This window comes from Anoplophora glabripennis, unplaced genomic scaffold (genome assembly GCF_000390285.2).
Source record: "Anoplophora glabripennis isolate ALB-LARVAE unplaced genomic scaffold, Agla_2.0 scaffold206, whole genome shotgun sequence".
NCBI lineage: Eukaryota > Metazoa > Arthropoda > Insecta > Coleoptera > Cerambycidae > Anoplophora > Anoplophora glabripennis.
Genome location: NW_019416733.1, coordinates 757,308 through 772,757, shown reverse-complemented (window position 1 = coordinate 772,757; position 15,450 = coordinate 757,308). Strand labels below are relative to the sequence as shown.

Sequence of the window (15,450 nt, the reverse complement as noted above, 5' to 3'; positions counted from 1 at the left end):
TTTATCCACGACTATTGTATAATGTACCCATTATACGTCTGTTTGCTCGACCTTAATAATACCCATTAATCACGGCAGTGATTAATGAGTCATTAATCACTACTGTCAGATGCTTCCTTAATTTAGCTATAATATTATATTGTTCTGCTACAAACAATCCGTTTTTAAAATTTTATCGTGTAAACCACTAAATATTTTCAATTCAGTGCTGTACATTTAAAAAAAAAATTAAAAAAGTGAATTTTCCTAGACCGGATTCGAACCCGGGACCCGCGGTTGGAAGGGAAAGAGCATCTACACTGAGCCATCAGCGACTTCATTTGTGCGAGTCGTATATCTGTTTCTTAACATACCATGTTTTTCGAAACATTTCAAAAAAAACTTCAACAAAAATATTTAGTAGTCGTGGATAAAGTATAGTATTCTACTCCCGTATAATGGGTATTATTCACTCGGTGATTTAGGCCACTCGCCTGCGGCTCGTGGCCGTAAACTTCACCTCGTGAATAATACCCATCATTATACGCTCGTTGAATAATATACTATTATTCAAATTTCGTGAAACTGCATGTCAATTATTGAAACTCGATTTAAGGTGTAGTAGCTTAGCTAGTAGTGAAAAAAATACTATATAAACCACGGTAGAGAAGAGTGCCATTACCTATACTTTCGTGTATAATGTACCTACTATAACATATTATGTTTAATTTTTGTATGTTTTTTATATTTATTTTATGTAAGTTCGTAGTAAAAAAAAATTGTTTTAACAGCAGATACCTGGAGGGGTAACAAAATCTACGCAGTTACCTTAATGTAATAGTTGTTTTTGCTATACTTACTGACCTTATCCAAAAAAATAAGAAAATACAAACATCCGGAAGTCATCAACATAATATTTAAATATAATTTTATTTTCTTGCGGTATGAACATTGGTAATGTATAAACTCAGCACGAGACTCTAGTTCCTGCTGGGATACCTTGGCACTCCATCTTCTTTTCCCCACCAGTCACGTTAATGTCAGACCAATGCCAATCCGAAGCATTTGCTACAAGAATGTATATGTTAACACCAGTTTTGTCAACGGTGCCTGAAATATTCTTTAGAGTGAGATGAGAAATCGGCACACCACCAGTCGGTACGCCTTCTTTAGATCCATAGTCACCCTGCATGATAATGCCGTAGTTGTGGATATTCTTCAGGACTATATTTTGATACGTGATGTCGGACACGGATCCTGTTTGTCCATATTTGGTTTTGATCCTGACTCCGTTGTCGGAATCGACGATTTGGCAACCGTCGACCAATACTCCTTTAACTTCACTACCACCGCCCACGGAACCTATAGAAATACCATGACCGCCAGAGCAGTAGTTGTTTAAGAAGTAGGTGTTTTGTCCAAAGTTTATCGCCATGCAATCGTCTTGGTTGTAAACGGTGCAATGCTGTATGGTGATGTTGTTGTTGGAATTCAAATTGAATGCGTCGGTGTTATGACCGGCCTTATCCTTGTCTCCATCCTTGTCGTCGATAGTTATGTATTCTATCACGGAATCGACGCATCGGCTAAGTAAGACTGCATTGATGGGGGCATTCTTAATATGCAAATTGCGAATAACAGAGTTGGTTACGGTTGCCCTCAAAAACTTCGGCTTGACTTTACCTCCATTTCCTCCCAGACCATCCCACCACAGAGCACCTCTGCCGTCGAGCACATGATTATCGGCACCGGTGATCTCCACATTCGTTCCTTTAATCTTAATTAATGGTCCCCCCCATTCTGAATACTCCCAAGCGAGGGTACCTTGAAATATGACCTTGGTACCTGATTTAAGGCTGGTTAAATCCAAAGTTACTCCATATGGAACGATTATTCCGTCGATGATGATATCAGAACATTCATTTTGGGCGTTTTTGATGTGGTCCGCGTTGTATTTTGAAATGGTGCAGGAAACGGCAGTGACGTTTTGTGATGCCGAGTGGCAGGCTACTGCTGTGAGTAGTAGGACGAACAGCCCAAGGAAATGTCCCATTTTATACTGAAAAAGAAAATTTATCTGTTATAGCTGATTTGCTCTGACAAGTTCCTCATACAGCTACAACGGACGTTACAATCAAGTCCGTAGCAGATGAACACAAATAGAAAATTAATACATTTCCTTGAACAAGTAGAAAATTACTATTTTTTACATGGAAAAAATGTAAAGGCTACGTTGCCATTTCTTATTTATTATTCTTTATACATAAAAAACACATGATGAAGTAAACAAACACGTGAACAGATGTCTTAACCTCACTATTTATTTGTTGGCACTGCTGAATTCATAAAGAAATCGACGAGAGTTGGAGCATGATCTACTTCATGAATTCTTAAAGATATTTGACAACAGATTTGTTGGATATATTACACTTGTTCTACTTATTAGTTCATGAAGAAACTCGCAATGTAAAACAACAACAATGCTGTGAAATTAAAAGTAATAAAAGTGAACATACCTTTAAAATGCTTTTGTCAAATCAGTAAGTGAAAAAATAAGGTGCTCCATTTTATAATAAAACTCTTATCGGTTAAAAATAACATATTTATTGTTTATAGCACTTGATTGATAACATTTTTCATCTTATAAAAGAAATGTCGCGCTTTAAATAACTTTATTAATTGTGTACAGGGTGTTCAGGAATGGATGAGTAATTTCTTGGATATGTGTATTGCAAAAATGTCAGAAGTTTATTATATTTTTCGATTTTTCGTTATAACTTTTTTGTTTCTCAGTAAATTTCGATATTTTTTTAGTAAAAGCTACGTTATTTGAAGTTATTTCAACTAATAATTCAATTTATCGATAACTCCTTCAGGTACTCGGGAACAAGACCTTTTGAAAATCGTGTTCCAAAAAAAAAGTTTACCTACAGAGATCTATTTTTTTTACATTTTAAGGCATTGCGTTTTTTACGCTAAAGATGTACTTGTTTGTTGTCGACACAATGAACCGTTTCTTTTTTGTATCGATATAGAGTAGGTAGGTACACCGTTTCAATAAAAAAAAATATACGAAAATTTTAAAACGGCGATGGAAATTTAAAAAGTAGGCCTGTATAGTTTTAAGTAGGCCTTTTTAGGAACCGGAAAACGAAAAAGTTGCTATTAATAATCAATTTTGGATCAGGTCTACAAAAAATTTAGAATTTTTATATTTTAATAATTTTTCCTCAATATTCATCAGAATTTTTGCCTAAAAAAAATGTTGTCTGTGTTTAAAAAAAAAAATTAAGTATTTTGTTGGAACGTTTTGACGACATGAGGAAATAATTTTTTTAGATTATAGATTCTAGAGAGCTTCAAACACTATCCATTTTGCCACTTTACTCAAAATTTTGGCTAACTTTTGATTCTAGTTTACAACTTTCGTTAGCCATATTTTTTCATGTCAGTAGAAATAAGAGCAATTTGCTTATATAAAATGGGAGGTTTAAGGTTTCAAAAGAAATATGCTGATTTTTCAAACAAAAAATCATTTTCAAAATCGTATTTCAAAACATCCGAGAAATATCAAAACAATTACATTATGAAGTCAACAAAACAAAATAGTTCGCGAAGGAAAGCTTTTTACAATATTAATCATATTACTTAAAATTCAAAAATAACGTTGCCTAATAAAAAAAGATATCCAAAACATAATGTATATCTTATTAACATTTGATAGATAAAATTTGATTAACACCAAAATAATAAATGAGTCCTATAGCTTATCTATTTAAGAAATAATTATTTTAGTGTGTTTAATCGTTTTTAACTCTACTTTTTGTGTAGCCGTTTTACCTGATAAAAAAGAAAATCTCTTGACATCTATAAAGAAAAAAATAATAAGTTTTCTCGCGACGTCAAAGGAGTACATAAATATTATTGCATTTTTTAGATGGGTTTTTTTAATGGAACCCTGTATTTGTCGTCTTTTGGATTCCTTCATTTTTGTTTGAAATCGTACTCTATTTTTTTTATATGCTATGTATTTCCAGTAGCTGGGTTCTCTTGTTGGAACTAAATAACATTACTATTATTATTATTTATTTTCTTGCAATATGAACATTGGTAATGTATAAAATCAGCACGAGACTCCAGTTCCTGCTGGGATTCCTTTGCAGCTCACTTTCTTTTCCCCACCAGTCACGTTAATGTCAGAAAAATGCCAATCCGATGCGTTTTCTACAAGAATGTATCTTTGTCAACGGTGCCTGAAATATTCTTTAGAGTCACATGGGAAATAGGCACACCACCAGTAGGTACACCTTCTTTAGACCATAATCCCCTTGCATGGTGATGCCGTATTTATGGATGTTTTTCAGCACTATATTTTGATACGTGATGTCGGACACGGATCCTGTTTGTCCATATTTGGTTTTGATCCTGACTCCGTTGTCGGAATCGACGATTTGGCAACCGTCAACCAATACTCCTTTAACTTCACTACCACCGCCCACGGAACCTATAGAAATACCATGACCGCCAGAGCAGTAATTGTCTAAGAAGTAGGTGTTTTGTCCAGAGTTCAACGCCATGCAGTCGTCTTGGTTGTAAACGGTGCAATGCTTTATGGTGATGTTGTTGCAGGAATTAACGTTAAATGCGTCAGTGTTGTGACCGCCTTTAGTGTCTCCATCCTTATTGTCGATGGTTATGTACTGTACCACGGAATCGATGCAACCATGTACTGAGAACGCTTGGACGGGAGTATTTTTAATGTTTAATTTGTGGATGACGGAGTTTGTTACGGTGGCTTTCATGAAGTGAGGCTTGATTTTGCCTCCGTTTCCTCCCAAACCATCCCACCACAGCGCACCTCTGCCGTCGAGCACGTGGTCATCAGAACCGGTGACCTCTACGTTGGTTCCTTTAATTAACAGTAACGGTCCCTCCCATTCTTCGTACTGCCATACGGTGGTACCTCGGAATATCAACTTGGCACCGGTTTTAAGTTTGGTTAGATCCAGAGTTACACCATATGGGACGATTAGGCTGTCGATGGTGATTTCAGAGCATTCACTTTGGGCTTGGTTGATGTGGTCCTCGTTGTATTTTGAGATGGTACAGGAGGCGGCGGTGGCGTTTTGTGACGCGGAATTGCAGGCTACTGCTGTGAGCAGTAGGACGAAGATCGCAACAAAATGTTCCATTTTATACTGAAAAAGAATATTTATTTGTTACAGCTGATTTGCATTGACATGTTTTTCATGAATTTGTTTGAAGCGTAAATGGCTACTACCGGCATTTCAACCAAGTCCATAGTAGATAAAGACAAATAGAAAATGAACAAATTTCTTTGAACATGTTTAATATTGCTATTTTTTTATATACTTGTAAAAAAATGTATTCCTGCTATGAAGCCAGTTATCATCCTTTATAAAAAAAAGAATATGATGAAGCAAACTTGTGAACAGATAAGTTAACCTCACTATTTATTTTTTGTCACTGCTGAACTTTATGAAGAAATCGACGAAAGTTAGAACATGATCAGATTCAGGAAGAACTTCATGAATTAATTCAAAAAATTATTTGACAAGAGATACACTTATATTCAACTTATCCATGAAGTGACTTTATGAATTAGTTCATGAAGAAATTCGCAATGTAAACAGCTATAATGCTGTGAAAATAAAAATAATATAATTCCACATACCTTCAAAGTTTCGTCAAATCAGTGAGGGAAAGAATAAGACGCTCTATTTTATAATAAGATTCTTATCAAGTCAATCAATTTCTATTAAAAATAACATATTTATTGTGTACGACACTTGATTGATAATATTTTTCATGTTGTAAAAGCTATGTCGAGCGTTAATAAACTTTAAAAGCTGTATACAAGGTGTCCAGGAAATGGTGGACAACATCTAGGATACAGGAATTTCTTGAAATTAAGAGTTCAAAATTGATATTGCGTTGCAATGTTTTTGTTTCCGATTAAATATGGACAATTTGTGGGTAAACGTTCTGTCATTAGAAGCTTCTACTTTTTACAACGCACCATTTTCGAAACAAACGTATTTAATTGTAAAGGTATCGTACTATTTACTACATACCTACTATAAAATAATATTTAGTATTACGAAGTAATTTTGCTATATAAATAACAAGTTCTTGTTTTCTGTATTTATTTCTATTAAAATTTGTATAAAAATTAGGCCAATCAACAGAGCAAAAAAAAATTATATCTTGACAAAAATACTAACTGCATACCACCTGTGCCATCATTTAAAAAACAGTCCGTAGATATACTCTGATGTGCTTTCGACTCGCAACTCTCATTAATTAATTTGTTATTAACATTTTAGTGCAAAAATCAGTTGAACCGGAAAATTCGGCATTTTTTTCATATTTGTCGTTTTTGAGATCCTCCATTTTTGCTTGAAATCGTACTGGGTTTTTTTGTTGGAAATAAATGACATTACTATTATCATTATTTATTTTCTTGCAATATAAACATTGGTAATGTATAAAATCAGCAGGAGACTCCAGTTCCTGCTGGGATTCCTTTGCAGCTCACTTTCTTTTCCCCACCAGTCACGTTAATGTCAGAAAAATGCCAATCCGATGCATTTTCTACAAGAATGTATATGTTAGCTCCCCCTTTGTCAACGGTGCCTGAAATATTCTTTAGAGTCACATGGGAAATAGGCACACCACCAGTAGGTACACCTTCTTTAGATCCATAGTCCCCTTGCATGGTGATGCCGTATTTATGGATGTTTTTCAGGACTATATTTTGATATGTGATGTCAGACACGGATCCTGTTTCCCCGTATTTGGTTTTAATCCTGATTCCGTTGTCGGAATCGACGATTTGGCAACCGTCAACCAATACTCCTTTAACTTCACTACCACCGCCCACGGAACCGATAGAAATACCATGACCGCCAGAGCAGTAGTTGTTTAAGAAGTAGGTGTTTTGTCCAGAGTTCATCGCCATGCAGTCGTCTTGGTTGTAAACAGTGCAATGCTGTATGGTGATGTTGTTGCAGGAATTAACGTTAAATGCGTCAGTGTTGTGACCGCCCTTACTGTCTCCATCCTTATCGTCAACGGTTATATATTCTATCACGGAATCGATGCAACCATTAACTGATACTGCATTCTTGGGGGCGTTTTTAATGTATAAATTGCGAACAACGGAGTTAGTTACAGATACCCTCAAAAACTTCGGCTTAACTTTACCTCCATCTCCTTTGCCATCCCACCACAGTGCACCTCTGCCGTCGAGCACGTGATTGTCGGCACCGGTGATCTCCACATTCGTTCCTTTAATTTTAATTAATGGTCCCTTCCATTCTGTGTACTGCCATACAATGGTACCTTGAAATATCACCTTGGTACCTGGTTGAAGTCCAGTTAAATCCAAACTTACTCCATATGGAACGATTATTCCGTCGATGATGATTTCAGTACATTCGTTTTGGGCGTTTTTGATGTGGTCCGCGTTGTATTTTGAAATGGTGCAGGAAACGGCAGTGGCGTTTTGTGATGCCGAGTGGCTGGTTACTGCTGTGAGTAGTAGGATGAATAGCGCTAGGAAATGTCCCATTTTATACTGAAAAAGAATATTTATCTATTATAGCTGACTTGCTTTGGCAAGTTCCTCGTAAACAGCTTCTACCAACGTTACAACAAAGTCCATAGTAGATAAAAACAAATAGAAAAAAAAAAAACATTTGCTTGAACAAGTTGAAAATTGTTTTTTTTACATGGTAAAAAAATAAACTCTAGAATGACATTGTATCACTCTTTATAAAAAAAACATGATGATGTAAACAAACACTTGAACAGATAACTTAACCTCACTATTTACTTTTTGTTGGTACTGCTGAATTTCATGAAGAAATCGACGAGAATTGGAACATGAGCTACTTCATGAATTTTTATTCTAGATATTTGACAGATTTGTTGCATATATTACACTTGTTCATGAAGAAATTCACAATATAAAATAGCAATAATGCTGTGAAAATAAAAATAATAAAAATGAACATACCTTTAAAGTGCTTTTGTCAAATCAGTAAGTGTCTTAAAGAATAAGGTGCTCCATTTTATAACAAAATTCTTATCGGTTAAAAATAACGTATTTATTGTTTCTGGCACTTGATTGATAACATTTCTCATCTTATAACTACAAGAAATGTCGCACGTTACTTTAATAACTGTATACAGGGTGTCCAGGAAATGGTGAGTAATTTCTTGGATATGTGTATTGCAAAATTGTTAGAAGTTCTTATATTTTTTCGATTTTTCGTTATAACTTTTTTGTTTCTCAGTAAATTTGGATATTTTTTTAGTAAAAGCTACGCTATTTGAAACTATTTCAGCTAATATATTCAATTTATCGATAGCTCAGCAACTCGGGAGCAAGACCTCTAGAAAATCTTGATCCCAAAAAAAATTACGGATCTACTTTTTTACATTTTTAGGGCGTTGCGCGTTTTTTACGTGGAAAGACGTACTTGTTTGTTGTTGACACATTGAACCGTTTCTTTTTTGTATCGATATGAAGTAGGTACGCCTTTTCAATAAAAAAAGATACCTATACGAAAATTTTAAAACCGGTTATAGAAATTAAAAAAGTAGGCCCTGTAAAATTTTAGGTAGGCTTTTTTAGGTGTCGCAAAACAGGAAAGTTTCAAGTAATACTAAATTTTGGAAAAATCAAATAGATCTACAAACAATGTTGAATTTCTATATTTTAATAATTTTTCTTCAATATTCATCAGAAGTTTTGACTAAAAATAATTTAAAAAAAATTTTTGGTACGTTTTGAAAAAATTAGGAAATTTCAAAAATTTTTTTTAGATTCTAGATGTTTCGAAATTTCAAAAATGTCTTCGCCAATAATTTATATAGCTTCAAACACTTTTTATCCATATAATATACACTTCTCACATCACCTTAACATTTCGATCTACAATTCAAGATTACGTTATGCTTTGCATAGTCCAATGACAAATTTGAGATAATTGTTTCACACAAACCAATTTTTTTTCGATCCAGTTTTTATTTTATCCACGATATTTTTCCTTTGTCGCTTTACTCAAAATAAAATTTTGAATAACTTTTGATTCTACTTTATAACTTTCTTCGGCAATATTTTTTTCATGTCAGTAAAAATATGAGCAATTTGCTTATTATATAAATTGGGAGGTTTAGGTTTCAACGCTGATTTTTCAAACAAAAATTAATTTTCAAAATTGTATTTCAGAACATCCGAGAAATATCAAATCAGTTACATTATGAAGTCAACAAAACAAAATAATTCGCAAAAATGATTAATCATATATAAAATTTAAAAATAACTACCTAAGATAACGAGATATAAAGTATACATATCTTATTAGCATTGGATAGACAAAATTTGATTAAAACCAAAATAATAAATATGTCCTTTAGCTGATATATTTAAGAAAAAATTATTTCAGTGTTTAATTGTTTTTAACTCTGCTTTTTGTACATCTGGTTTACCTGATAAAAAAGAAAATCTCTTGATGTCCATAGTAAGCTGGAAATCTATCTAACTTCATCTTTAAAATAGGAAAAATTAATATTAATTTTATATTTAAATGTCTTTATGTACAGTGTCAATTACATAACTCCTTATCTGTTTTAATTTTCTATTTAGAAAGAAGTACATAAAAAATATTGAATATCATTTTTTTTTGGATTCCTCCATTTTTGTTTTAAATCGTACTCTATATTTTTATATGCTATGTATATATTTCATGTAGATTATTCGAAATAAATAACGTTACTATTATCATTATTTATTTTCTTGCAATATAAACATTGGTAATGTATAAAATCAGCAGGAGACTCCAGTTCCTGCTGGGATTCCTTTGCAACTCACTTTCTTTTCCCCACCAGTCACGTTAATGTCAGAAAAATGCCAATCCGATGCATTTTCTACAAGAATGTATATGTTAGCTCCCCCTTTGTCAACGGTGCCTGAAATATTCTTTAGAGTCACATGGGAAATAGGCACACCACCAGTAGGTACACCTTCTTTAGATCCATAGTCCCCTTGCATGATGATGCCGTATTTATGGATGTTCTTCAGGACTATATTTTGGTAGGTGATGTCGGACACGGATCCTGTTTCCCCGTATTTGGTTTTAATCCTGATTCCGTTGTCGGAATCGACGATTTGGCAACCGTCGACAAATACTCCTTTAACTTCACTACCACCGCCTACGGAACCGATAGAAATACCATGACCACCAGAGCAGTAGTTGTTTAAGAAGTAGGTGTTTTGTCCAGAGTTCATCGCCATGCAGTCGTCTTGGTTGTAAACGGTGCAATGCTGTATGGTGATGTTGTTGCAGGAATTAACGTTAAATGCGTCAGTGTTGTGACCGCCCTTATTCTTGTCACCATCCTTATCGTCGACGGTTATATATTCAATCACGGAATCGATGCAACCATTAACTGAGACTGCATTCTTAGGGGCATTTTTAATATACAAATTGCGAACAACGGAGTTAGTTACAGTTACCCTCAAAAACTTCGGCTTGACTTTACCTCCATTTCCTCCCAAACCATCCCACCACAGGGCACCTCTGCCGTCGAGCACGTGATTGTCGGCACCGGTGATCTCCACATTCGTTCCTTTGATCTTAATTAACGGTCCTTCCCATTCTGTGTACTGCCATACAGTGGTACCTTGAAATATCACCTTGGTACCTGGTTGAAGCCCGGTTAGATCCAAACTTACTCCATATGGTACGATTATTCCGTCGATGATGATTTCAGAACATTCCTTTTGGGCGTTTTTGATGTGGTCAGCGTTGTATTTTGAAATGGTACAGGAAACAGCAGTGACGTTTTGTGATGCCGAATGGCAGGCTACTGCTGTGAGTAGTAGGACGAACAGCGCTAAAAAATGCCCCATTTTATACTGAAAAAGAAGATTTATCCGTTATAGCTGATTTACATTGACAAGTTCTCATGAATTCATTTGAAACGTAAATAGATACTACCAACATTGCAACCAAGTCCATAGTAGATGAAGACAAATACAAAATGAAAATATTTCCTTGAACAAGTTGAAAATTATTATCTTTTTAAATAGACACATGGAAAAAAAATTGTAATCCTACAATACCAATTGCACATTATTTATTTATTTATTTGATACACCATTCAACACAATATATCCATTTACTGGAATGGGTGGGAACACGATTAGTATAAAAAAGAGAAATGACAGTAACAATTGATAAAACAATTCGAAGAAAAAAAACTAAAAGTAAATTCAAAAGTAATAAAACTTAATAAAGTATTTTACATTAGTTAAAATAACAGTAGTATAAAACAGTCAAATGCTTTAGTAAGTTGCACATACACAAGCTAAAATGAAAAATGCCAATAAAGACACAACATAAAATGAATAACAGTATAAGCAAGAGCCAATTAAAATAAGTTCATTATTGATTTTATGTTACAAGAAAAGATGTCAGTTATGAAGTAAACACGTGAACAGATAACCTAACCTCACTATTCTTGGCACTACTGGACTTCATGAAGAAATCGACAAGAGTCAGAACATGATCAAATTCATGAAGAACTTATTTGACAACAGATTACACTTGTTCGACTTCTTCACGAAGTGACTTTATGAATTAGTTCATGCAGAAAGCGCAATGTAGAACAGCTAGAATGCTATGAAAATAAAAATAACATAAATGTACGTACCTACCTTTCGAGTGCTGTTTGTCGAATCAATCAGTGGAAGCATCAGGTACTCTATTTTATAGCGTAACTCTTATCAAATCAATGTCGATAAAAAATTCATATTTGTTGTTTATAACACTTGACTAATAATACAGGGTGTTTCGTATAAGAACAGACATATCAAATTTGGTACGTGGTGTGAGTGTACCAATCTCCAGTAAATAGAGTTCAATTGCAGCATTTTAAAGGGATGATGCAGCATTAAAATGTAACAAAACTTTGTAACCCATTGGCGGACTTAAAAAATGATTACTTTATTTTATGGGGATTTTAATTCTTAAACTTTTCTTACTCTTGTCAGTTTTCAAAAAACTTTGTCGGTTTCAACAAAAATACGAATAACTAATAATACGTATTGTAGCTGTTATTTAAAATAATCGAAAATTCAAGTTAGCTGTGAATTTAAACATTAAACTTTATGATCAATCTATGAGCAAAAGTAAGAATTTTCTTACGGCCTAACCAATACAAATTAACATTTTTTCATCATCTTTTTAAATGAAAATCAAAATATCAAATATGACTTAATTATGTATTACACTACACTAACCACCTTCTTATCAATGAATTTAATTTCAATGGAACATTTTTTTGTACCTACGCACTTAAAAATATAAGATAATAATTAATAAACTATATTGATATAATATCACTTGTAAAATATCACAATATGTGACAAACAATAGAGTACTTTTTAAAGAGAACACATGTGATGTTATTGAAACGACAATCCCATAAAAGATATTTAACAATATATTGTGAAAATGCTTTATTTTTTAAATGAATTCGAATTGAAGTAATAGTAGAACAACCTTCCTACTCTAGATGAAATTGTTGAATGAATATGCAGTTATGGCTGAAGTAAAAAATGCAGGGTAGTGTTTGTTTATAGATTAGTTCTTTTCTTTTCTGAATACTTTTCTCGCTTCCTTTGTTTTCATATTATCCGAAGAGATAAGCAAAGAGTAGGTAGACGGCATGGTCTCAATCTTTGAGAAAAATTTAACATTGAAAACTGCATTACGATATCTCGATTCATTTAAAAGATACATGGGTTTCTAGTTTTTGGTCGTTTTGTTTGTCGACAGCTAATAACTTATAATCTGTATTTTTTTTTAAAAGGAGCGTTCTTCTAGTTTTTTGCGTAGGATCTAGAAACATATGCCACATTTTTCTGCAACTTCTAGTTTTTCAGTTATATTATGTATAACACCAATTTTTTCATCAGAGTATCTGTTCCTTGATGCAATAAAGTGTGCTGTATCAGTATCCATAAAAAAATAATCAGGTTTCGAGGGGGTCAAACTATGGTGACCTTGAATTTGACCTTGAAGACTATTATCAAGGTCATTTATTTCGAACAAAAGTTGTCAGGTTTCAGAGGATCAAATGACCGTGACCTTGAAATTAACCTTAAACTCAATTATCAAGGTCGTTTTAAGGTCAACCTTGCTTTTTGAAATGGAAACCCATATTTTCCTTAGTTTCGCATTCTGCGGGGAAAAATACGTAACTTTTGTATGAAACATTTTTCTTGAAAAGGCTTCCTGTAATCAATATACGAGTTTCCATTTAAAAAAATCAAGGTTGACATTGAAATGACCTTTATAATTGACTTGAAGGTCAAATTTAAGGTCACCATAGTTTGACCCGAATTTTGTCGATTTTTTTTTAAAGACGAATTAAAAAAATTATGGGCCTGGTACATTAAAATGAGATACCCTGTATCTATTATTTAAGTTCGTTATAAATTTCTGCAGGAAATTAATTTTTGGAATTTGGTTGCGAAATTATTTCTAGAAAATTGCTCATAAATTTATTGTAAATGCCCGTTAAAATTCATAATAATTTTCAAATATTTAGTCGTAAGAAAGATAAAGAAGGGTTAGTACTTTATACATTGTTTTTCTCTATACTTCATTACGGTATAAAGAATTTTAACTTTACTTTTAAATAACATCCATAAAAACAAACAACTATTTTGTAAAAAAACAATAAACACTCGTGTTTTACACCACGACCAGGGAGACTACGACCTTTACATACATATACAATGGACTACTATTATTTATATTTTGTGACGTTTGTAGATCTGGAAGCCCCTAAATAATAATGGTTTGTTTACGCCGTTTAAACGACACTTGTAGCTGTACNTTCTAGTTTTTGGTCGTTTTGTTTGTCGACAGCTAATAACTTATAATCTGTATTTTTTTTTAAAAGGAGCGTTCTTCTAGTTTTTTGCGTAGGATCTAGAAACATATGCCACATTTTTCTGCAACTTCTAGTTTTCCATTTAACACCAATTTTTTCATCAGAGCATCTGTTTCTTGATGCACATTGATGTGCGTATCAATAAAAATAATAGTCCATTAAATTGTACAAATATAGAAATTTTAGAAAAGGGAAAATTTTATAACAAACCAAAACTTATGGCGGTTTGGTTTTAGGGGGGGGAGGAGTATTTTCTGTATTGGGGTATTAGTGTACCAAATTTCAAGAAAATCTTGCAAGACGTTTCATACGAAAAAATTTTTTCTTGATCTTGAAATGACCTTGATAATTGACTTTAAGGTCAAAATCAAGGTCACCATAATTTAACCCCCTCGAAACCTGATAACTTTTGTCGATTTTTTCTTTATAAAAATCGAATTAAAAAAAATTATGGACCTGGTACATTAAAATAGGATACCCTGTATCTACTATTTAAGTTTGTTATAAATTTCTGCAGGAAATTAGTTTTTGGAATTTGGTTGCGGTGTTAAAATATATTATTTCTAGAAAATTGCTCATAAATTTATTGAAAACGTCCGTTAATATTCGTAATAATTTTCAAATATTTAGTCGTAAGAAAGATAAAGAAGGATTAGTATACTTTATACATACATTGTTTATCTCTGTATTTCATTACAGTATAAAGAATTTTAACTTTACTTCAAAATAACATCCGTAAAAACAAACAACTATTTTGTGAAAAACCAATAAACACTCGTGTTTTACACCACGACCAGGGAGACTACGACCTTTACATACATATACAATGGACTACTATTATTTATATTTTGTGACGTTTGTAGATCTGGAAGCCCCTAAATAATAATGGTTTGTTTGCTCCGTTTAAACGACACTTCTAGCTATACCGATTACGTTTCAGCGATTTTATCACGATAACTGATTATCGTTAAAATTAATTTCAAATCAGTTAACTTGACAGTGCCTGACACAAAACATATAAATACAGTGCCTGATATCGCTCAGGCATCATTGACCATTGACTTAATCAGTAGTATACCTACCTATCGATTCTGTGATTTTTTAGTTTTGTGTGCTATTCTTGTTCGTTAAAATAAATCAACAGATAATAAATAATAGATAGTCATTAGTTCATCATGATAATAAGTGGAAGACGCGAAATTTTCACGTTTACATAGGGACATAGGGTTTAAATAGTATACAAAAAGTCGGTTTAGGCACATATCTAAGTTTAGGTATGTTGCGTCTCTCTCTTTTCCTTTCTCTCTAATCATTGAGTATATTTTGCTATAGATAAAGAGCGGAGGGAGTTGCGTTAGCCAATCACGTGACAGCGTTAAAGAGAAATATTATCCAAACCTTAGAACTAAACTAAAGTGATCGCATTAACTGTATCGAGAAAAAAAAAGACTACAAAATTATAAAAGAAGATTTATT

At 33.2% G+C, this 15,450-nt stretch overlaps 3 protein-coding genes across 3 annotated transcripts; all 3 read right to left on the bottom strand.

Moving 5' to 3' along the window:
* Positions 1–915: 915 nt before the first annotated feature.
* On the bottom strand, positions 916–2,038 carry LOC108904710 (polygalacturonase-like). Its single transcript, XM_018707355.1, has one exon. The coding sequence runs from the start codon at positions 2,030–2,032 to the stop codon at positions 947–949; it is 1,086 nt and encodes a 361-aa protein (XP_018562871.1). The 5' UTR covers positions 2,033–2,038; the 3' UTR covers positions 916–946.
* A 2,183-nt stretch (positions 2,039–4,221) lies between these two features.
* LOC108904711 (polygalacturonase-like) lies at positions 4,222–8,032 on the bottom strand. Its single transcript, XM_018707359.1, has 2 exons — positions 8,021–8,032; positions 4,222–5,177 (listed from the first exon to the last, which is right to left on the bottom strand). Exon 2 carries the CDS (start codon positions 5,169–5,171, stop codon positions 4,251–4,253), a length of 921 nt encoding a protein of 306 aa, XP_018562875.1. The 5' UTR covers positions 5,172–5,177; positions 8,021–8,032; the 3' UTR covers positions 4,222–4,250.
* A 1,744-nt stretch (positions 8,033–9,776) lies between these two features.
* On the bottom strand, positions 9,777–11,764 carry LOC108904709 (polygalacturonase-like). Its single transcript, XM_018707354.2, has 2 exons — positions 11,729–11,764; positions 9,777–10,927 (listed from the first exon to the last, which is right to left on the bottom strand). The coding sequence occupies exon 2, from the start codon at positions 10,919–10,921 to the stop codon at positions 9,836–9,838; it is 1,086 nt and encodes a 361-aa protein (XP_018562870.1). The 5' UTR covers positions 10,922–10,927; positions 11,729–11,764; the 3' UTR covers positions 9,777–9,835.
* Between the last annotated feature and the right edge of the window lie 3,686 nt (positions 11,765–15,450).